The sequence below is a fragment of the Synchiropus splendidus genome, chromosome 10, assembly GCF_027744825.2.
Source record: "Synchiropus splendidus isolate RoL2022-P1 chromosome 10, RoL_Sspl_1.0, whole genome shotgun sequence".
Classification (NCBI taxonomy): Eukaryota; Metazoa; Chordata; class Actinopteri; order Syngnathiformes; family Callionymidae; genus Synchiropus; species Synchiropus splendidus.
This window is the reverse complement of record NC_071343.1, coordinates 15,931,871-15,954,854: the sequence shown is the minus strand read 5'-3', so window position 1 is coordinate 15,954,854 and position 22,984 is coordinate 15,931,871. Positions and strand designations below refer to the sequence as shown.

Below are 22,984 nucleotides of genomic sequence, written 5' to 3'. Positions count from 1 at the left end.
TTGCGGATGACACCACCATCATCGGGCTCATCTCAGATGGAGATGAGTCGGCTTACAGGAGGGAGGTGGAGCGGCTGGTGTCCTGGTGCAGCCACAACAACCTGGAGCTCAACGCTCAGAAGACAGTGGAGATGGTCATAGACTTGAGGAGAGTAACAGTTTCTCCATCCCCCTCTCATGTTGGCTGGTTTACCTATTCCTATTGTAGACTCCTTCTGCTTCCTAGGAACCACCATCACTGAGGACCTCAAATGGGAGCCAACTATCAGGTCCCTCATCAGGAAGGCCCAGCAGAGAATGTTCTTCCTGAGGCAGCTACGAAAACTACGACTGCCGACGAAGTTGCTGGTGGAGTTCTACACGGCCATCATCCAGTCCATCCTCACCTCCCTCACATCCCCCTCTTTATTTGTTTTTGAGGAAAAACTGTGGAGAAACAGCGAAAAACGTGATCACAGATGACAATACACACAACACTGTCCAGCTTATACTTGCAAAGGCGACTCTAGAAGCATCTGTCATTCGACATCAGAGACGGAGCCCCGTCATGCGGCCAGTGAGGAGAGGCAGGATCCAGCGAGAGGCGGAAGCAGCTGCGAGACCGACGGACCCAGATTATAAAACTTTATTTTGACTGCACGTTTCAGAATGAAGCAAAGCGGAACGTTTTGACATTTACTGAATTGGTGATAATAAAATGCCATTTTTTTCGTCAGGAGAAACAAAGGTGCAACATGAGTTCCTCAAGCAACGGCCTTCAGTCATTGTGAAGTTTCTTTCAGGATTCTTCCATGAAAAACATGCCAAAAACTGCAACGTTCGTCTCTACCAGTGGGGAGGGAATCTCACCAGTGAAACAAACCTGTTTAAAAGAAGCAGGCCTGCTCAACAGTTTCTGATCCCAGGACAGTTAGTTTCCTTGCAACTGGGCCAAAGAGTAGCATCTTAGCCTCCTCATGCGTCTGATCTCCGTGAACAAGTCGGTTGTGCTGCTGTTTTGTTTTTTTTTTAACCCTGTCGCTACAAATGGCCTTATGAGGCTTCCTGAAACAGTGTTCTCATTTTCCTATGAGATTTCCCACTCTCTAGTCTTCAAACAACTGTTACAATGGCATCTCACATCTTTTGAAACTGTAAAAATCCGGACCCCCCCCAAGTCCTGCCTGACTGGGATATTGAATTGTCAGTCAGACATGATGGTACCAGTGGTTGACATACGTCCAGGGGCTTCTCAGGTTTCCAGTCAAAGATCCGGATCACTGTCCTAATTCAGGAATTTGGGATCAGACACGTTCAGCATTTGTGCCAGAGTGGCAGTTTGATCTAACATTTTTTTAAAAAAAAAGATACTTCGTAAACAGCGTAAACAGGCAATTGTGTTGGGGTGGAGTGAAGCTGCATTCTGGAGCTTTCCACTCATTGAGTGCTTTTCTGGTTAACCATTTGACTAGTCCCTCAAAGTAGACAAAAATAAATTGTGAAAATGTAAAAATGGATTAACAACACACACAGCATGGCAATTGTTTGTGTGTTGATGAAAGACTAGTTTCATCCATCGAACTTTTGGAGGGAAAAAATCTCAACTGAACTCAACGTCCTTTAAAACAACTCCCAAAGAAGTAATGCTACCAGAACAGTGGACTATATCTGTTTATCTTAATGAACAAATCCAGACTGTGAGCTAAAGGTTCAGTTTGACGTTCTAGAGTCAATCTGAGTCTCTGTGAGGTCGAAGAGAGCAGTCTTTGACATCAGTGCACAACCACCTTCACTCCTGAATGGATCAAAAACATGGTGCTTTGTTTGGTTGAGTAATAGCTCTGATATCTCCAACGTCCAGTTGTAAGTTCTCATTTTCCAAATCTGAATTTACCCATGGCGTTCCACAGAGTTTTTCACCCCTCAACATGCCACCTCTCAGCCGCCTTAATGCAGATGACACACAGATTTACCCACAAATGAAGGACTGTATTGCGTGCTTTGATGGCATAAGGTGGATGGGTGAAGATTTCCACCAACTGAACCAATCAAAAACAGTCTTTCCCTCACACAACAACCCAACAGATGCAGCCCAAACTTGCGGCATCTTAGCCCAACCTTTGCTTTCCTTTGATGATCACATAAAAGAAAATAGTCCAGTTTCTTCAGCTTCAAATGACGATGGCATGGATTGTCCAGTGTTCCCCTCATGACTCCTGCTTTCACTGGTACGTTCATGACTGTATCAAATTCACATCCATGTGCACGAATGTAAACACAAACACGAATGTGTGAAGAACTCAATGTTCAGGCCAGTGCCAGATAAATAGGTCAAAGCTCACCCTGCTTTATTGACAGTTTCATTCATATTCAGAAGTTATTTTAGTATCAATGAAACACTACTCAGATCATGTGAAAGCTCATGGTTTTATTTGAGTTCAAAGAACAACATCTTGTAATAGAAGTGATACACCACATACCAGAAGATAAAAATGATCAGTGTTCACCCTGAGATTTAATTCAGAAGTGATAAACATAGAGAGTCATGGTGGAGGCTTCAGACGCTTCACAGGTCCATGGAGCAGACGAATGACATTTTGGTGGAGCATTTGAGGTCGTTCCAGTAGTTTCCTGCAGGGGGCGGTAAGAAGAGAGAGTCAGACTGAGAACCTCAGGTTGAAGGCTACCAGAAGACAAAGGTCAGTACATTCCAGGATTCTCCTCCACTCTGCTCTAAACAGTTGAGAGATGAGAGTCTCCAGCTTCCACTGAACAACCTCAAGTGTCTCACCATTCCAGTTCATCTCCATGCAGTGCTCATGTTTGTAGTTGTTGGGTTCATTATTGGCCCAGCGCTTGTAGATGCATGGGCTCCCATCAGCCCACAGCCAGACCCCCTCCTGGAAGAGACAAGTCAGTCCATCTCCTCTGTAGATGATGGATCATGAGCCAGCAAGATCCCGACTTCTCACCTGCACGGTGTCATGTCCTCCGATCCAGGCCCGGTTGTAGTAGCCGGTCACTCTGTGGATCATCTGTCGCACAAAGAAATGCTCCCCTGCTTTGAGGATGGAAGCCAGGTTTCCTCCCAGGGACTGACAGTGTTTCTGAGAGAAGAGGAAGTGATGACTCAGCAGATGATCTCTGGCTACACAGGTGTTGATGTAGCAAGTGACAAACAGGGGTCGTACCTCTGCGCTAACCCAGTCCTTCTTGGAGTGGTGGTACATGAAGCAGCGGCCCTTAAACTGGGTCCATCCGTTCCGGCAGCAGCGAACTGGATCACAGAAACAACACTTGTGAGACTGAACTGTTGAGTCCTGATGGTTAGAGACCCAATAACTGATGGACAGATCCAGCAACTGACCTGGTTGTTTTGGCTTCTCTTCACAGCAGCACTGTCAAGACAAAACAATATGAAATACAGCAACACATCACGCAGTTCAGTCACACTCTGGGTCAGAGTCCCAACATGGACACACATCAGAGCACCACAGTGGACCTGAGAAGACTCACAGAGGTGGCAGACAAAACTGCACAGCACAGGCAGGCCAGCAGGAGCAGCAGAGACGAGGAGGACATCTGGAAAAGACATGGAACATCTCCAGCGTGAGGATGAAGGAGTGAACAGGGATAAACTGAGACGGCATGGTCTCTTTCTAAACCCTTCTCTGTCAGTGAGTCCTCACCTTCACTGGTTCTGTCTCCCAGGGATGTAGAGCAAGACGAAGGTCGACTGGTGACTGTCTCAGGTGACTCGGCTCTTTATATACTCCACCAGTTGGCTCTGGTTTGTGGCACACCTTCACCAAATAGGCCAGCCATTAGATGAATTATTCAATTGGAAGTTGTTCCACTTTCTTTGACACAGGAGATTTGGTCACACCTTATGTTGGTCGCATTTTTGTTGTCTCCGATTCAAACATCCAGGCTTTCATTGACGTTCCAACCAGGAACTCTTCCAAGTTCTGTTTAGAGAAACTCACCTGTAGAGGTCAAGACACGTCATTCATTGTATGTGTTGTTTTCTTCAGCAGACTTCCCTGGATACGGTGATGACTTGCCAAAAGACGTGACAGTGTAATGTATAAAAATGAGGCTGGGATGTTATTTTGTATTTTTTGCATCATTCATTACCAGCCCTAATCTTACTCACCCTTATTAATGTTCCTCGTATTTGGATTTAAATTTCTCTTTTCCTTTCATTTTTTTCCTCTCTCATGAAGTCTCAACGTGTTTTTCTATCACATTTTCTGGGAACACATTTTATTCTGAGAGCCTCAAAACAAATCTACATCCCATGAAAATATGCAGTGAAAAAACAGATTATTTTTATAATGTTACTGAATCATGACACTTTGTAACAAGATTCATTCTTAAGCTTCCTGAACCATGAAAGTTCTCAGGTCTCAGGTGAAATGCAGTCGTCCTGCCCTGATGTTGACGGCCCTGTGTTTCGATCCAGCAGCCTCACACAGCTCATCTCATTCTCTAGGTTTCCGTCTGGTTCCTGGCGTCAGAGTTGGTGAAGAATGTCATCGTTTCTCTCAGTGACTCTTCAACTATCTGTCGGGGTGAAACCACCAACAGTCGGTGCCAGTTCCAATCGTGTCTCAGTGATCAGCATTCCACTCATCCTCACCTGGATTGTTGCTCAACTCCCATTTAAACAGCCACACAGCATTTAGTGTCATACAACACCATCATTAGACACATCATTGACTCAGTTGCATGTTAACTTGGAGGATGAACATGTATTTGTGCTGCAGCAAGGCTCTTTTCATCCGGATTATTCATTTATTTTGATGTAACACATTTCATGAAAGGTTTGAGTTGATAGAAATAAAACTGAGAATTAAAACCGGAGGTGAACCCTCAGCAATGTTGCTTTCATCTGTGGTCCACTTCACCCTTTCACGACTGGGCGAGGAAATGCATTGATTTAGTATTTGAAGTTAACTATGTGTTATAATATTTGAATGATTTTTTTACCATATTTTACATTTCAATTTAAATCTCATATTTTATATATTTTGATGTATTTATTTATCTTTAACATTAGCCATCATCTGATTAGTACAGGCTTTAAGATTATAGCTGAAGTCATAACTGTATTTAATATTAGTTATTATATTCATTATTATACTATAGTTATAATGAGTTCAGAGGTCTGAAAATGTGCTTTGCTATTTGGTTCTTAATGCTTTCACATGTGTGAACACAGGCAGACTTGTAAGAAAACCTATGTAAGAAACAAGTGTGCGGAGTCAAGTCATCGACTCGGGTCTCAATTCAGGACAAATATAAAATCATTAAGAATTGCTGGAGTTGGGCATCACATTGTCATGTGTTGAAGAAATCATTACGCACCTCTGCTACTATCCACTAAGTCTGCTGTTTGCTGTTCAATATTTAGCGCAACATTTTTTCCAACGCTGGTGAGAACGCAAACCGAAGGCCGTGGCATTTACTAAAAAAGTCGGATTTTTTTCTCTGTCCTGATGTCTCTTTTTCTCATCACCTCAGTTGAAAACATTTCCATTGAGCTTAGCAAGATCATTTTTTAAAAGTAGCCATTAGCCACTGTCTGCTGACTTGCCAAATCTTTTATGGACAAACAAGATGGCAGGTGCCTCCTTCGGCAGGCTCGACTGCTTTAGTGGGCTTCAGCTCAAGTGGATTGTACAGTGTGCGTCGAATGATGTGTCATGTGTGCAAGAGACGTCTCTGTCTATTTGGCATCGTACATCAGAATGGACAGACGCTTCCGAGTTCCCCTCACTGACTAGGTTGCACAACAGCTCCCTCTCGAACAAGAGCGTCAGATGAAGTGGGAGGACAGAAGAGTTGCGGCTTTACTGAGACTCAACCTCGTGGGGACCAGCCAAATGTCCCCACAAAGTCAAGGATGGTGTTTTGTCAAGCGTTGGTCCCCACAACACACACACGTTTCACTATTTTTGTGAGGACCTCTCAATGCCTCTCACCCTTAACCATCCAAAACACATGGCTAACCTGAACCAGGACTCTGAACCACACTTAATCCCAATTATAATACATTTTACTGACATTTTAATCCTCTTAATCATAAACCGTTCAGGCACAAGAAAAATGAGTCATAATAATAAGAATATCTCTAGTTTTAAATGTAATTTACAGTAAAGAAACAAATGACAGAGACCGCCAGACAGCAAGGCACAGTTGCAGAAGCGTGTTGCGTTCTCAATGTCACACACTGTATGTTCTGTCTGTTTGAATATGGGGAAGAATTTTGTGTGTGTGTGTGTGTGTGTGTGTGACACGGCAAGTTGTCTCCCAGACTAGAGAGAATGAGTGGTTATTTTCAAGGTCTCACTCTTGACCCGGGTGTTGCAGTGATTTAAAGCCTGAACAATCCAGATGGAACAGTGAGGCTTCATGAAACAGTGTCCTCATCTTTGGATGCCACTCTTTGGCTTTGAACAACAGTAAATGAAACCTCACATCACTTTTCAAACCGAGCGCGCCACCTCCTGAGCTCAGAAAATGAGGACAGTGTTTCATGAAGCCTCACCAGCCCAGCTCCTGATATGTGACCAATATTGGCAGCTGATTCGACACCTTGTCTCTTCTACATCCGTAGCAAAGCTTTACAACCGACAAGCAGCAAGACTTGATCAGTTTTATTTTCCAAAAGCTCCTGAAACCTGACCGAGACAGAGAAGTCAAAGCGATGATTCCATGAGAACAGATGGACACAGTCACAGTGACGGCACTCGAGAAGCTGCATTCACACACTTAGAGCTTTGGTGCTTCCAGGGAGAGTCGGAGAGTGCCAGGTTTCACTTCCATAGATATATTCATATATTTCCATCTATAAATCCGTTGAGCTATGTACACAGTATGGCAAAGAAACATGATTTTAAATTAATCAGCAGATGTTGTTGGCTCTTCCGTGGGTCTGGTCCGTATGAACGTTTCATGCTCTAGAGGGGGGAGGGAGAGTCCACATCACATCAGTGTTCTGACTGTCTTTGTCATGGACTCGTGAACCTGATGGGCCCTGGAGGGAAAGCTTGGCAGGGTCCTTCCAGAACCGGGCTTCAGTCCTACAAGAGGCCATCTGACCACCAGGGTCATGTGGCGTTGACCTCCATGATGTGGTCGTCGGTGGTGGGCAGCACCAGGACCTGCTGCGCGTGACTGTGGTTGAACACCTGCCCCAGGCTGAAGGGCTCCAGGCGAGGCATGGCCACGCCCTTCTGCTGCTGATCGCCGCTGCCCACCGAGTGAACGCTGCCGCGGCTGCGGATGCTGGCCGTGTCCGCCTGGTCATCCAGCGTCTTGTCCAGCAGAGACAGGCTGTCGTTCTCCACGCAGCTGTCTGTGGAGCACAACGATTCTGGCATGACTCCAACTGTGACAATGAATCTAGTTTGACACTTGAGTATAAATGAGATAATGACACAGTAATTTCAGTTTAATGACCATGCGACTGAAAAAGAGGCGATGTCACTCCCACACGCCTGCAGTCTCTCTCACCTGGATCAGGCTGGGGGGGTGCTGCAGTGTGGGGCAGGTACTTGAGCACTTTGATTTTGGGGAAAGGAAGGTGTCCAGCGAACAGAGGCATCACCTCGATCTGTACTTTGTGGGTGGCGTTGGCTTTCATGGGCATCAGCACCATCCCTGAGCTCTTCCCACACACGGCCCAGTTGCTGCTGCTGTCCGCCACTGTGGGCGCACACGGACATCAGACCAGCTGTATGAGTCGTATCGCCAAAGTACATGGATAGATTCTAATGTCTGTTATAACAAGGCACATTATTTATAGGGAAAAAAGACCTACAACTGACAATATTATTTTCAGAAGAACTGGTTTATTATTTGACACACTGAACTGCTGCTAAGTCGTGACTCATTGTAATTGGTGTTGCAGCATGCTAAACTTTAATGACAGTGTTCACACACACACTTTCATGTTTACTTTCTGTGAAAGATGCTGTTGGCGGAACTAGATGTTTTGAGGTGACGTCGTCGACTGACTGACTGATCTACATTCCCGAGCATCTGTTTATGATACATGGACATTAAAAACTGTGACACGTTGGCGCGCTGATGTTTTCCTGCACGTCTACTGTCCTACCTTCATACATCAGCTTGGTGGTTTTCAGCCCATCAGAGTCTGTCTTGCTGTCCTCGACCAACTCCCCCTCGGCAGGCTCCGTCAGTCGTGTTATACAAACCTCCAGCCCGCAGAGGGAGCCGGAGCGACAGTACAGCTCTCCCGCCGGCGGCATGATCTCTGCTCGGACGCTGTACAAAGTCTGACAAGAGACGGTCAGAAAAGGCGTCGCTGGCGGACGGCAAAGCGCTGGACTTACAATGACTCTCTCCAGTTGGAACTGGTAGAGGAAAGGCTTGAAGGCAGAGACGTCTTGGTCGGGGGACGAGAAGTTGGCGGAGAAAACGCACTGCAGGCACGAGGGCAGGTCGTCCTTCCACCTCACCTCCCACAAGCAGAAGAGACTGTGTTTGCTGCATAGAAGCTGTCCAGAGCGCAGACAGGATCAGTACAGGTGGAGCCACACCTGACTCATGACAGTGCAGTACGACCACTGCAGGTGCTGCTCACCTGTTTTGAAGTGGTGTTTAGGGACTGCAGCTCCAGACCCGACTGCTGCTTCTCTGACAGCTTCAGCTCCGCGAGTGAGAAATCCACCTCTGACACGTTCTGTACACACACCTGGACATATTTTCTGTGGAAAGACCAGTGAACACATGAAGTGTGCGCTCAAATCCTGGAGGGGGAGGTGAGACTGACCTGTTACCAGCGGAAAGCAGTGAGTGTTTAGTCTTGAAGGGGATGTAGAAGGTGAGCGCCAGCAGGGTGGAGTAGATGGACCACGGGCAGTCGATGGACATCTGAGGGGGACAATAAAGGTTGATGAAGGAATGTAGTCTGGAGGGGAAGGAGGAAACACAGCAGCCCTACCCGCTGGTCGATGGCCGTCATGGGCGTGTCAGGGTGACTGTAGCGGCGCGGCCGGTGGCGGACCTCCCCGTTGGTCAGCCGCTCGTTGCTGGGCCGGTCCAGTCCAGATGGGATGATGCACAGCACCTCCAGGTGGAACACAAGCGTGTGATAGGGAGGCGTGGCGGGTAGGCTGATACTGGTGACCTTCTCAGAAGATTGGATGGAGAGGACACTTTCCCCCACCAGCTCTGAAGGGTTCACAGTGGCAGAAATGAGACAGCGCACTCTCAACGGTTTCACCATGGTGCTATGACTAACCTGCAGCAGGGTTGCTGATCTGTGCGGTACAGCTGGTGGATGGAAGGATGGGCATAGTATCAGTGTTGCTGAGCTGCAGGGCGTCTCCTTTCTTCACAGAGTAGTGACCGGTCAGAAGAGTGAACTTCACCATCTGTGGTAGACCAGCCAGCAGCGGCTCTGAAGCACAGAGGAGAGAAATAACTGCAACCACATTGGTTCACAACTAAAGTTATTTATTTTTTCAGAACACTTTATAGGGAAGTACCGAACATTCGTGGCCGAATACTGAAAAAAGGCAACACCAAGCTATGGGGTGAAGAGTCACCAAAGCCAAATAGTGGTGTGTGACTCCATCAAACACCGTGCAGCGCAGCCTGAACGCAGATTAAAATGCGCAGCGGAGATGAAATGAACTGTGTGAGACTGTTCATTTCACTCTGTGAGATCACTCAAAGTGCCAAGAAAAATCTGGCAACAAAATACGTCCTGTCTTAGAGAGGACTGTTATTGACTTAATGCTTTCCCCAGCCTCTCACCCTAAACTAAAAGCCAGCTATTTGTAGTTTTAACTAACCTTATAACTAACCTTAACCAGGACTCTGAACCAAACTTATACCTCATGGTAATGACCCAGTTCTTTTAAAGTCTTCAGTGTAATGTCCTCACAAAGAGAGTGTTTTGGCAGGTCAAACAGCACACACACACACACACATAAACGTTTTACATTCCAGTTGAAGTGTTCATTACATTTAGATGGGTGTACCTGCTTTGATATGATGTGTTAGTGTTTCATCACTGTTGACAATGATGTTGAAACTAATTACTGGGCTAATATATCACATAGACAAAGTCATTCCACTGACAGGTCTAATTCAGAGCGAGCTTGACACGCCCCTTTCCTCCTCTTTATGACATCAAGCTTCAGTAAGGGAGAGGGGCTACGGGAAAATTGGGCATGTCAGGTGATATAAAGGAAAAAAAAAACTCTCAAGAACACAAATGGCGTGACTCTCTTCACGAGGGATGGGTGATAACTTACAATACAATACACGTACACAATTCACCGCCAAACACAGTCTCCACGATGACAGTTCTGCATCTCACTATTAAGTCGCTAAACACACTCGCTGCATTGGACTTGCACACGTGAGCTGGAGACCGTGACAGCGCGGCGCCGAGTGTGGTGGACTTTGGTTCACGATGGTAGTTTTAAACTTATTTTTAATACAGGGAACCTTTGATAATGACACTGGTCGACTCTGAGTCTCTGGATCTGAGATGGAGTGGTCCTCATAGGTTCTCTGACGCAGTCGTCTGCCTTGGTTCACATCAACACATGCAGATCCCACGCTGCACTGGCGCCACGGCCAAAAACCGAGGTGAAAATAGTTGGATATTGGATCTTCCGCATGCCCAACTAGGGTTCACTGATCACGGACACACTATCACAGGCAGCACTAATGCTACGACCCGGCATCAGTTAGGGACCATCAACAAATTCTAAAATGTTTGTGCAATATTTAAAGGCAAAGCAAAACAACAATTTTAGGAGCGATAATTGTGAAAATATTCACACAAGAGGAAGGACTGACAGTTTGTATGATCATGATTTTGAGAATAGAATATGACTAAGTGATCATTTATAAAGAGATAAAGCAGACAGACGGCTCAATTTAACCCCTAAATAAAACGACCGGGTTCCGCGAGAGACATGAAACATTGGATTTCTCGTCTCTACACTTGGTTAACTATTATATTTAGACAACAAATAAAATTTTCCAAAAAACTCCAGTAATGATTTTCATCAGGAAACCATTTTAAGAGAGAGACATGGCATAGAAGGAAAATGGATTTATGGTGATAATTATTGTGATCGTCGTAATTACTATATTTAGCGTGCTAACTTTTTTTGTCCATATCGCCCAACCCTACTCTTCACATGTGTAAAGTTGCTGACTCACCTGAGAGAGGCTCCACTGTCAGCTGGGGCTCCTGAGAGTAGACTTCATACTGGACCGATGGGTAGATATGAGGAAGCACGAACTGCACCTGACCCACAGTGGCGCACAGCTGCCGTAGCGTGTAGGTACCAGGTTGCCCACTCTGCTCGGAGAACACAGAGACAAACATGAGACTCAGATCGTCATGTGGAAGGTTTCCGCTAAAAATCGAGTGACTCACTGGTGCTGTATATGTGACGGCGTTATCTCCTGGCTTTAACGTCACATCCTGCACTTTTAGCATCTGCGCTCCCTCCTTCATGGCCACAGTCGGGGGGCTGATCGAGTTGGGGGTCTCAGGCGGCGAGTTGCTGTCATGACGACGAATGATCAAGTGTGTGTTCTTACACACTACGCCGGTAGAGTTGAGCGAATTGTCCGAGGGACTCCTGTCCTGGATCTCATCTAGTTCTAACAAAGGGCCCACATTTGAGGAGGGAGGACCGGCCGATGAGTTAGACGGGTTAAAGTCTACTGTCCCTGGAAGAGTCTGTTTCTGTCCTCCCTTGGCCCTCCCTACAGACCCTCCTCGCTCCAGGTCAAAGTGGACGCTGGCAACCAGCTGCTGGATGTGCATCGTCACTGGCATCAAACACCGCAGAGTCAGCTCCACCTGGAGGGCAGCTCCAGAGTGGACGGAGGCGGTGGCTGGGTGGAACTGGAGGCGCGTGAGCTGGGCAAAGACTCCCATACTTAGAGTTACCTTTTGAACTGCAGAGAAACGTGTAGACGAAAAAAGAGATGTTGAATGGTGCCCCATCTGCTCATTACCGCCATAAATGTTAGTTTCTTTAAAAAGAAAACTAGCAATCTACTACTACAATTATACAACAATAATATTTTGATTTAATCGCAGTAGAACTGTAAAAAAAAAAAAAGGATCCATGTATGAATGATTTTGTCCCTGCCTCTTTGAATTTCCTGGTTATTATCCAACATTACAGAAAATAATTGACTATGTAAAACCAGAATAAGATGATTTTTTTCAATTTATTATTTTGCAACTTAACACATTACGTACTCCAAAATAGTCTATATAAACACACTGACAAGAGAAATTTGAACTTAAAGCGTAAATAATACAAAGACGCTTCCTAACTTACTCAATACACCAAAACGACTCCTGCTGCTGCAAATCACAATTTTTTATTGTAAAAATCTAGTTATATCATTTGAAAAAAAACTTTTCTGAATTGCACCGATGGTTAAAGATTTACTGCCCGAAAAGCCCTGTGATGTTGTCACATGCTGAATGTGCTCTATGTTTAGGGGTGGATGGGTCCTACTACAGACGTGCTGGGCTCTATCAGAATCATGTAAGCAGAGACCCCATCTCTCTATGTTGAGATGGTGTGAACTTCCAAGACAAACCTTCAAGGATGGATTATGCTCATTTGAAATGCATACGTCAGAATAGGGTCAAGGAGACTGCCACCACAAGAACATTTTCAATACTTAAGAGTTAAACTCTCTCTCTACAGAAAATCACATAAACACTTACTGTCATTCCCAGACTTGCCGGCAAACGTCAGTATTTCTTGACAGAACTGTTTCCTCTCATCTGTGGTCAGATTGGCATCTCCGGCCAACAGGGCGCACGTCTGCAGGTAGCTGTGCAGCTCGTGAAGGAGACTTATTTACACATAAAAACAGTATTTATAGAAGCCCATTGATTCATTACGAATGGTGCAGAAGATACATAAACAACCTCATATGGCCGTCATATTCTTGAGGTTGTTTAATTGACACAATAAAAATATAGAATTGATCAGGTACCAATGTTGTTCACAGATGCAGGAATTATATATATATATATTATGGGACTGCAGTCTGCCTGTGGAAAGGCTTGAACCAAACCCCCCTCTTTACACATTCTCTGTGTGAGTCTAACTAGTTATTTCTCTTTTTGCATTGGTTAAATTTGAAATACTTTTTGTGACTGGGTCAATCATTGTTTGAAGTAGAAACTGGGACTGAAAAGGATACTCAGCAGTTCTTCCTAGGCGCTTCTGACACTCTGCAATCTGTTTCCGAGTATGAGTGACTGGAAAAGTCCAACCCTCTGCTACATATGACTTGAGAGCTTCCTGTAATAAGGTCTCTGCCCGCTCAGCATCTCCCTTCCTCCTGGAAAAGGCGACAAAAACCAAGGAGGTTAACATTACGTTCAGTTGACCCGATTTATACAGACATTAAGACTGAATGTTCTCAACGTGACACTTCATTTTATCTGAGTTTAATAAGAGTAGACTGACTCTGTCAAGATTGGTGAAATGTGACGAGAAATGTTTTGAAATTAAATTCTATAAATTCAATACTAAACTTCATTACTACGTTGGTGGAATTGGACCTGGCGTTGTGGCAACCAAGACTATAACAGCAAAAAACAAATAACAGCAGAAGACAGCATCATGTCCACCTACATGTAAAACTCAGCCAAACTTTTCCCGACAAGTCTGGCAGATCTCAGTCGACCGATGGCCCTGTACATCTCCATGGCAGCGTGTGAGAGTTCCTAGGAGAGTGGACGACAGGTAGTTCGCACAAACCGGCCTCAATAGTTCAGATGCAGAACAAATTATTCTGACTTACAAGATACTGTCTTTCAAAGGCTTCCACGGATGACAGCGCCTCCTTGAGTTTTTTGTATGGACTCTGCAAGCTGTTGACTGTGGAGACAGGGCGTCAGCGTTGCTGTTAATTCTATATAATTGATGGCAGTTTGTTGTGAACAAAGTGGTTCGAGGTCGATGGCAACAGAAATGCAACAGAAAATAGGTCAGACTTAAGAGGCTTTAAAATATGTATTGGCAGCACATCTTGGAGATGATTGAGAAACCCAGTTTGACCACCAAATACAGTATGTGCGTTCATGTGACGTTGCCAAATAACTCAACAAGGCTCACAGCACAGACAGGAAACTCCATCGACATCATGTAAAGGCCTAAGATCAAGAAAAACAGGATTTTTACAAGCATGTTTTTCAATCATGGGATGACCCCACAACTTTATTCAAGTGTTCAAATTAGTTTCAAACCTGCTCTCAACATTGTTTGTCATAAATCTTAGAGACAAACTATGCTCTCATACACCCAGTGCGTCCTGTTCAACAGATTCTATTGGCTGAGACGACTAATGAAAACACGACAGCACCTCAAGATTAAAAGAACCGCATCACACTGTAAATGAAACTCACAAGTGGGATTGTGCTTTGGCAGCTGCACAACAAAAGCAACGCTTGAGTTCACTTCAGTCCTCAGATCAGTGCACCATTGAGAAACAAATGTTTCCTGTGATAGCTTCATCATACAGGTCCAAACTGAGACATTCTAAAACAAGGGTTTCCATTAGTGTTAAAGTGGTAAAAAGAAATAACCCACCAGTCTCGGGCCTCTCGTCCCCTAGTCCCGCCAGCAGATCCACAGTCCTGTTCAAGTCCTCTGAGGTTGGTCCTTTCTCCGATACCAGACCGCACAGCTCGCCTAGGGACTTTAACTGAATAGAATACAGGGAATGGTCAGTGTCAAAAAAGCTGCCCAGTTTTTAAGTACAAATTCAACAGACCGTACCTTGTCAGTAGCGTAGGCCCACAAGCCTACAGTGTGGGAGCAGTTAGCAGCCAGCTGAGCTTCATCACAGCAACCCTCAATCCGGTGGAGAACTTCCAGGCAGCTGAGAAAAACCCAGCAGTCCAGCGCCCCCTCTAGGACAGACACCTGCACAACCACAAGACACATGAGCAGGGAAAGTAAATAAGCAAAACTAAAATAATAATCATGTAGATTGAGATTCTAAACAGCTATATTTTTGCACAGTTTTGGATAAATAATGTGAATTATTGCACTATTATTCATCTCAGAGTTGCTCTTGAGTATTTTAAAATCAGGAACTAATGTCGCATTTCTTTCAGGAAGGTAAGTAATGAATAAACAATAGCGATTGACGTATAGTGGTTGTTTCAATTTAATTTTGAATTACTCACTTTATCATGTCATTTCAGTTCTAAACAGCACTTCTCTCTTGATTTTCACTTGGTTATCACCTTAACAGTTTGATGACTGAGGACATATAGACCACAGACAGCTGTATTACTGTGGAGGTGCGGGTTACCTCAAGCAGGCGCAGCTCTTGGACACAGTTGTGCAGCAGTTCCAGAGCACGCTGCGTTACCTCCCACGGCCTTTGGAGAAAGATTAGTAAAGTGCACTGACGGGAGAAGAGGTAGCTTCTCAAGTCCAGCAGGTTCGCTTCACCACGCTGGATGGAGTCCCTCTTCTCCATATCAATCGGTCGCCGGAGCAACAAGCCACTCCAGTTTTTCACCGGGGAGCAAAAAGAGCCGAGCCAGTTTGCCGTGTCTGTGAAATATGCACATTAATAAATGATGGCAGTTTCCCGAGATCATCATCCTTTTGCTCAAACGTACCTCCTGCCCCAAAATTAAGGACATATTGGGTAAAAAGAGCATCAAGTTCATCATACTGGACCAAGGCATCTTCAAACTGCTGCAGCATTTCAAAAACAAAGGCCAGTTCCTCCTGCAGGAACAAAAACAAAATGTTTGAATAAAGTTTCAACCACAATGGCACCTGAACAATAGGCAACTTCCTGACATTTTTGTACATGTAAGAGAGTACGGTAAATTCTAAAAATCACATCGCATTTCAGCGTTTGTCAGTGAGCTCAAATGAAACATTAAAACATCATGCAATATTATGTCAATCTATGGTCCTCATACCTGGACCATGAAGTATTCGCTGAAGCTCCAGCCAGGCTGGGTGCGTTTCTCTCTCAGCGTCCGCATGTCGTCCTCAAAGTGACCCAAGTTCTTGGTAAAGGACATGAGAAGGAGCGTTCGGAGCTTTAGCAGCAATGAGTTCCACGAATCCTGAGATCGAGACGAGTCCTTCAGAGGGTCTGACAACACCACACACCTGGACAGATCACATCTACATTAACATCAGATCCAGCACATTCACTGTCAGAAACTTGCGTAACAGATTAATATTTTGGAAGGAACAATGCTATGAGACACAATTTGACTCCGATCAAAAAACGCCTCCGTATTGATTGTCCGCAGCAATATCAACAGCGATTTTAAACAGCTATTATCCTAGAGCAATAGGTTCTGTAAGCTCCTTTGACAGGGCTTGCAGGTAACAGTGACCACAATGGCTATGTTATTATCTGCTGCCAGGGTGCGATCAAATGTCACAATTGGTTATGCATTTGGTCCAGATATACCACACACTTGACGCAAAACATCCACTAAGAGGCCACACCATTCACTTACTCAACAAAAATGACTACTTTGGAATTGAAGGTGCCAACCAACTGACAAGTAGCACCAACAGCTCAGAGAAGGTAGGACTGCTGCTGCTCACCGGTCATTCTGCTTGTTACAGAAGTCACTGCGGATCTTGTCCACGATGGACGAACGTGGCAAGATGTTGGTCTTGTTCTTTTTCTTGTTGTCGTTGGACTCCACGACAATGATTACCCAGTCGGTGGATCCGTGAGCACGTAGACTGTTCTGCCATCGCAGCATATCCTCTTTCACGGAGCCCTTGTACGTCTCTGTGTCCTACATGACAGAAAACAGATGGTTTCAGACAAATAATCATTTTATTTGACATTCTTACGAACTTCTTGATGCATTTCTTTATAGACATTTAAAAACAACAATAACAACTTGAGTAAACGTAAACTTTTGACAGTGAAATCTTGTGGAGATTTTGTGGCAAAGTAAAAATCACAACTCAAAATTGACAAAACTAAATACACAACCATCCAAGAACGTTGAATGGAACAGAATCTAATATTTTAATAATTCAGAAAAATGGTACCAAAACGTGTTTAAGATTTACAAATTTAAGAATACTAAGACAGTTAAAGACAATAAGGCAACATATTATGGTGTTAAAAAGAATTGCAGTTTCATAAAACAATATTTGAGGTGTCCAGCTCCGCTGTTAAAGGTCAGCAGCTTGAATCCAGTTTCAATAATATCCTGGAGGAAGGATGCGTTTGGCTGAGTCATGGCTTATGTAACTGTTTTCTGACCACTGCTAGGATGAGGAAACAACCCTCAAGGTTGCACAATGGAGTCCAAAACTACAGTTCTGAAAATTTGAATAGCTAGAATGAAAAGTGTAATGATTGTGTCTGCTTTTGTATTGTTATTTGGGTCTTTGTATATTCAATAAATAACCCATAGTATAACCCAAATATAAAAACACCTTCAGTGAAATACATTGGTATAATGACAGTAGCTTGACACTTTATACCAAATAAGACCTATAATTAAACTGCAAGATGAACAATTATTTCCTCATTCAATTCAACAAAAAAGCATGTAATTTACATAATGAGTAGCTAAAATCATAATCACTATTTAATAAACACTGCTTACTAAGGTGTCAAAAGATGGACTGAATTTACCCCTACACAGATCAAATCCTCACTCAAGTAAATTCCCTCAAATACATGAATAAAACTTTGCATTACAAATCAAAACAGATACAACAGAAAACATGTCCATAAATAACTCAACAATAGTCTAATTACAGCGTTATATAATTACTGGAATAATGAAGGAGGACAAAAAGGCAGCACTATGATTAAATCGTATTATGGAAGCAGCTGACTGGCTTAAGTGTGAAATGAAATTCTAAATACGACTATGCAAATTACCAGTTAGACCAACACTATTCAGCGAATCAAAGGGAATTTTGACAGTTCATAACCCCGCTACCAAATATAGGACAACGTCATAAAATAATCGTGATAAATTAGCCGCATTGAGTTACAGAAGGACGCCACATTTCGAGTCAAAATACGCTTAACAGAGTGGGCCAAACAACACTGCGACAACACTGGCACATTTTCTTAGCTTCCCCTTCATCGCTCAGATTTGATATAGAGCGACCTCTGCTGGTCCGGCTGGAGACCTGTATCCAAGTCGCCAGCGAGTCAGTGTTAAATTAGATTATATTCCCTTTATTCTTCCCAAAATTGGAAGTGTTTGTTTGTTCAGAAACAAAGTCAGGATCAACAAGAATTAAATGATTAACTGTTCACTTGTGATGTCACTTCATGTATTTTGTCGCATTGGAATTTATGAGGTGGTGGCAGAAAAATATTAAGTCTCAAAGATGCACCACACGACCAGGCTCGGTCATACGGATGAGTGAAAGTTAGCTGCCACTTGTGGATCACAACATGAACATTTATGTTTACTGAAAACATTTCCAACATTCATTTTGTTTCAATTAAACAAACATTAAAAATCACTATAAATATATGCCGTACAGCATGTAGACATTCCAGAGGTTTCCCTGCCTACATTTTTTTTCAACACAAATGTTTTTTTTTTAAATCCTGACAGCACAGCAAGAATTTTCAAAACGATTTGATTGGAATCTCAGGAGAAACAAGGAAGTTGGAGACAATTTCACTTCCACGTGGCTGTTCAGATGCCATTCTATCTAGAGTGTAGCCTGAACTTTGAATATTGAAAGCTGGTTTTTACTTACACAGCAGTCAGTCCAATAGATGTGAAGGAAGGGAAAAGTCAGGAGGGCCTTGTTGCCATCCTTGGGGAGAAGATCCTCTTTAAAATGCACAAAATTAGCCTCAAGGTGAATCATTTTTGGGGCACGACCATATGTCCTGCAGAAAAAGGCAAGCGATTTTATACACACAGTAAAAGATATAGATTATCTCTCCCATCATAATTAAGTCTCAGACCTCTACTAATATTAACAAACACAGTCACTCAAACCAGACACTTTTTAAAAGCCTTCATTTTGTGCAGCTCAATCGCTGGTTTCCCCAGCATGTATGGTTGCACACAACTTTCAATCCAAATGGCTTGTTCTTTTAAAGCATAAAGACACATGCAGGAATGAACTTGTGGGTGAACCATCACTGCCATAGATGTTGACAGCTTGTCTGAAACAGTCCGGTCGAAGGCGGCAAGAAATCTAGCTCATTCAGGCACACTTAGATTTTATTTGTCTTTGTCCATGTTTTACTGTCAGATTTGCAACCGCCATATAAAGTCATGAGGAGGACGTCATTCATTTCAGAGCAAAAATGAGTCGTGATCACTGTATGTGGAAACAGCTGAGAAGAGTGATGTTTATTCAACCTTAGCATTAGAAAAAAAAAAAATAATAATAATTCAGTCTGCATTATTCCTGACTCCATTTTTTCGATCTAGGTTCCTGTCCGTGTGGTTGTGCTTGTTTTGGCCTTCACTATGTTCCCTTTGCAACTGAGAAGGACTTTGTGTTTCTTCCGCACTTGAACCTGAAGTGTTGTGTGACTAAAGCTGATTCATTCTCAACAGCTTTCCCTAAATTAAACTCACAAGGTTTGCCTTCGGCATTTACTTGACAGAAGATGTTTTTGTTTTTGAGAGTGTGGCGTTCTAGTTCCAGCTACACTTCCGATCAGAATCAGCTCAAGTCAATATGGGCTCGACGGAAATCAATCCGCGTCAGTGATCACTGCTTCACTTGCAACAAAACCTCATGTTGACAAAGGGCGTCTTTGGTGCCTCAATGCCATCCACGTGAGTGCATTAAAACACTTGGCAGTCTTGGCTTGAACTGATGGACTGTGGACACGGATAAAAATAAATAGCCAAATTGATACTCTTAGCTACTCAATACCAGTGGTTTTCCTCTCCAACATATGGGCTTGCTTACCGCAGTTCTCTATTCATACATGGTGACTACACACACCCACAAACTGCACCAAGGGAGGACAATAATTCTGACCAACCGCTTTGATTTATCGACGCAACTGATCGTAGGATTACTTTTCCCAAGTCACTTACCTCCTCCACTCCATTGGCTCTCTGGGAAGTTGCTGTGCCAATGAGGTATACAGAGAAGTGAACAAGCCCTGGTCCCCAGCGCCTGCGAGAAAAGATACTTTTGAAAGAAGGACATCAACAACACAATACATCGTATCAGTACAACGCTCAAATATGTTTTCAGGCCAAAATATTTTTTAAGTGCCTGTAGATTAAATTCAACGTCAGGTCAGGTACTTCCTTTTAAAGTGATGGAAAAGAAAGAAGCACAATTTGTGCATTTTAACAACTGGTTTGTGCTTGACTGAACAATCCTAAGCAGCATTCAGGCCAGGTCTTCGGCACCATACCCTCTTCCACTGAAATTAATAATTTGTTTTATTATTATCATGTTTCTTTTGTCTCCTTCAATTGATTTATTTTTTTGAGTGGGACATTGTTTTGTCAGCGATGGATAGCTTTGTGTCATGCACCTAACCTGATTCAATGTGCATGTTCAGCTCAATAGCTCTTGTGGTGGTGCACTGCAACATTTCAAGCTCTTATTACCTAGTAGTTAATGTGACGAAATGAAATATACATCAAAGTTGTTGTGAATATATTTCTCCATTCGGTACATAAGCTTGTGGTTCAGTGTATGCTCTGTTCAGAGAAGCACTTGTCTGTCCCCATTGGGCTGCATTTGAAGATCTGTCATTTGATCATTGACACTCAGTGAAACAGGCACACAATGTTATGGTGACTCCCTTTAAACACCTTGTCAACAAACCTACTGGCTGACAGTGAATTAAACCTGCTGACTTGGCACTCTTGAAGTTCCTGGTTTCTCAGGGAAAAACAAGTGCAAAACTGGAGCAGGCTGCCGTGAAACAAACCTACAGAGTGGCACGAGGAAGAAGGTAATGGTTTTATGACTGAGCCATTCAGCTGAGTAGTGACTGAGCTCGATGTGCATTCCTCCACATCTCCCATTAGAAACTGAACTTCTGAGCTTTGTGTTAATACTTCCTTGAGATATAAAAATAGTTATTGATTTTAAAAAGCAGTAGCCATCAGCAGCAAAGCCTTGAGAATCTGGATAAGAATTGTGTCTTCATATGATGGTGATGAGAAAGACTAAGTGTGAAGACTGTGTGACCGAAGACCGTTGAGAAATTACCAAGTTGGTCACCCTCTCCGGCACCGACAGGTCCATCTATTGACAACTAGTGCATCCAGCACAAAGCAAACATTATGTTTCTTCAGTCGCTCAAGATATGACATTTATAATAATGTATTATATATTTACATATATTATACATTACACTGAAGTGTATGGATTAATTATAAACATTGTTATACAATTCTATATAATAGTGAAGTATGGAAACCAGAGTGTTAAGCTATAAAGTAAAAAAAAAAAAAATCAGGAACCATCATGTTCATGGCAGTAGTGTTAGCGAAGGCAATGTTCTGCCATGTGACTGAACATAATCATACGACAAAAATAAAGAGGTAACGAAACAATACAAGCAGTTAGCTTCCAGCGTAATACGTAGTGTGATCGATACGGAGTCAATGGTCTCCAAAGTCCAGTGGTTTGGCTGTTGTTTCTATTTTTAGAGGACAACCAGATCATTGGCAGTAGAGTTCCCCAAAACTGCTGCAACCCGCCGTGACGTCACACCATTAGCCGGGCCTGTACGTTTTTCGCGTCTGCTATTCGCAATAACTGCCGCCTTTTGCTTATACCTGCACTTCTGTGGTGAGGATAAGCTTATGCGCCACGGCATGCAGCCCCACCAGGCTGGTTAAGATCAAACAAACGCACGTACGTTGCGTTTTAATGAAACCAGCTAGCATGCTAGCTGTCAAGTGTCAATACAAATAAACACTCACACGTCACAATCGGCTTGTTCTCCATGGTGTAGATGATCGGCTTTTCCTCTTGGCACTCCATGCGTGTTAGAGGTAGAACTCCATGAAAATGACATTCAGACACGGATTTATTATTAGCAAGTGCTTATCTCTGCACTTGTATTGAATCGCTGGGGCCTGCGTCCCCACTACACTTCCGGGAAGTGCGTAAAATGAACGTGACCTGTACGTCGTTAAAGGGCCAGGCCACTCCGTCCCGCTCTGGCGAGTGTTCACAGCAGCTTTCCAACGCGCTCTGAATCCATCTAGAAGGCAGTTAATTCCGACTTTTCTTTTTATTACGCTCGGGAAAATATGTTCTTAATTATGCTCTGAAATAAAATAATGTCGAAGAAATCTCTTCCAGACATTGAAACGTTGGCTGGTGGAGCGTAAAGTATCAAGAGTTGACTTGGGTCGGTTACAGACAAATGTATTTACTGCTACGACGAGAATAGTTTGCGTTCCATAACCCGATGATGATGTCTGTTTCAATATTGTAGTTCTCAAGCTACTGTATTATCCGGTAATGTGCAGCGTGACAAAAAGGTGTGCTACAGATTGGTCAGTCAATGATCAATACAGCAGGACGAATGAGCCATAATGGAAATTATTGGTACACTGTATTAGTGGAGTATATGAAGTTTTTACAATGTGATGGACACAGATTACAGATCTCTTCAATGGGGCAGATTTCCACTTTCAGAAGATGACAAAAATTATAGTTTTTACAAAGGCATGGTATGACTTGAGGTCAGTCCAACATTTTCAATAACAATCCTGATGAAAATTGAACATTTTCTTCAGACACATGCACACACACTTCTTGTCAATCAAATCAGGTTCCAGTTGACCGTGGAAAAAGTCCGGAAGGACAGCAGAGCGAGGTCACAGCTCAGGAGAGACACCTGTTGTCTCGTGAGGAAGTGAAACGTTTTGGGTTTACTGCGGTTAAAGACACAAAACGGAGGAATGACCTGATGTGAACTAGATGTCTCCAGATATTACCGTTGAAATCGAAGATCAATG

At 43.5% G+C, this 22,984-nt stretch overlaps 2 protein-coding genes across 2 annotated transcripts; both read right to left on the bottom strand.

Moving 5' to 3' along the window:
* Positions 1–2,545: 2,545 nt before the first annotated feature.
* LOC128766274 (galactose-specific lectin nattectin-like) lies at positions 2,546–3,561 on the bottom strand. The gene is made up of 5 exons (XM_053877795.1): positions 3,496–3,561; positions 3,171–3,299; positions 2,952–3,086; positions 2,771–2,879; positions 2,546–2,610 (listed from the first exon to the last, which is right to left on the bottom strand). The coding sequence occupies exons 1-5, from the start codon at positions 3,559–3,561 to the stop codon at positions 2,546–2,548; spliced, it is 504 nt and encodes a 167-aa protein (XP_053733770.1).
* Positions 3,562–6,626: 3,065 nt separating this feature from the next.
* On the bottom strand, positions 6,627–22,109 carry trappc10 (trafficking protein particle complex subunit 10). Its single transcript, XM_053878136.1, has 23 exons — positions 21,938–22,109; positions 20,081–20,162; positions 18,771–18,906; positions 16,620–16,819; positions 15,974–16,169; positions 15,662–15,773; positions 15,346–15,593; positions 14,805–14,951; positions 14,616–14,730; positions 13,828–13,904; positions 13,659–13,750; positions 13,222–13,362; positions 12,737–12,846; positions 11,417–11,946; positions 11,197–11,338; positions 9,254–9,412; positions 8,954–9,183; positions 8,783–8,883; positions 8,594–8,717; positions 8,343–8,507; positions 8,105–8,285; positions 7,501–7,692; positions 6,627–7,342 (listed from the first exon to the last, which is right to left on the bottom strand). The coding sequence occupies exons 1-23, from the start codon at positions 21,996–21,998 to the stop codon at positions 7,095–7,097; spliced, it is 3,789 nt and encodes a 1,262-aa protein (XP_053734111.1). The 5' UTR covers positions 21,999–22,109; the 3' UTR covers positions 6,627–7,094.
* Positions 22,110–22,984: the final 875 nt, after the last annotated feature.

Excerpts from the sequence above, each read along its gene's own strand:
- LOC128766274 (XM_053877795.1), bottom strand. The coding sequence starts at position 3,561 with ATGTCCTCCTCGTCTCTGCTGCTCCTGCTGGCCTGCCTGTGCTGTGCA. Across the intron at positions 2,880-2,951 it reads GAGGACATGACACCGTGCAG|GAGGGGGTCTGGCTGTGGGC; the intron begins GTGAGAAGTCGG and ends TGTCTCTTCCAG. Across the intron at positions 2,611-2,770 it reads CATGGAGATGAACTGGAATG|GAAACTACTGGAACGACCTC; the intron begins GTGAGACACTTG and ends CGCCCCCTGCAG.
- trappc10 (XM_053878136.1), bottom strand. The coding sequence starts at position 21,998 with ATGGAGTGCCAAGAGGAAAAGCCGATCATCTACACCATGGAGAACAAG. Across the intron at positions 16,820-18,770 it reads TCTATTGGACTGACTGCTGT|GACACAGAGACGTACAAGGG; the intron begins GTAAGTAAAAAC and ends TCTGTCATGTAG. Across the intron at positions 11,339-11,416 it reads CCGTCACATATACAGCACCA|AGTGGGCAACCTGGTACCTA; the intron begins GTGAGTCACTCG and ends TTCTCCGAGCAG.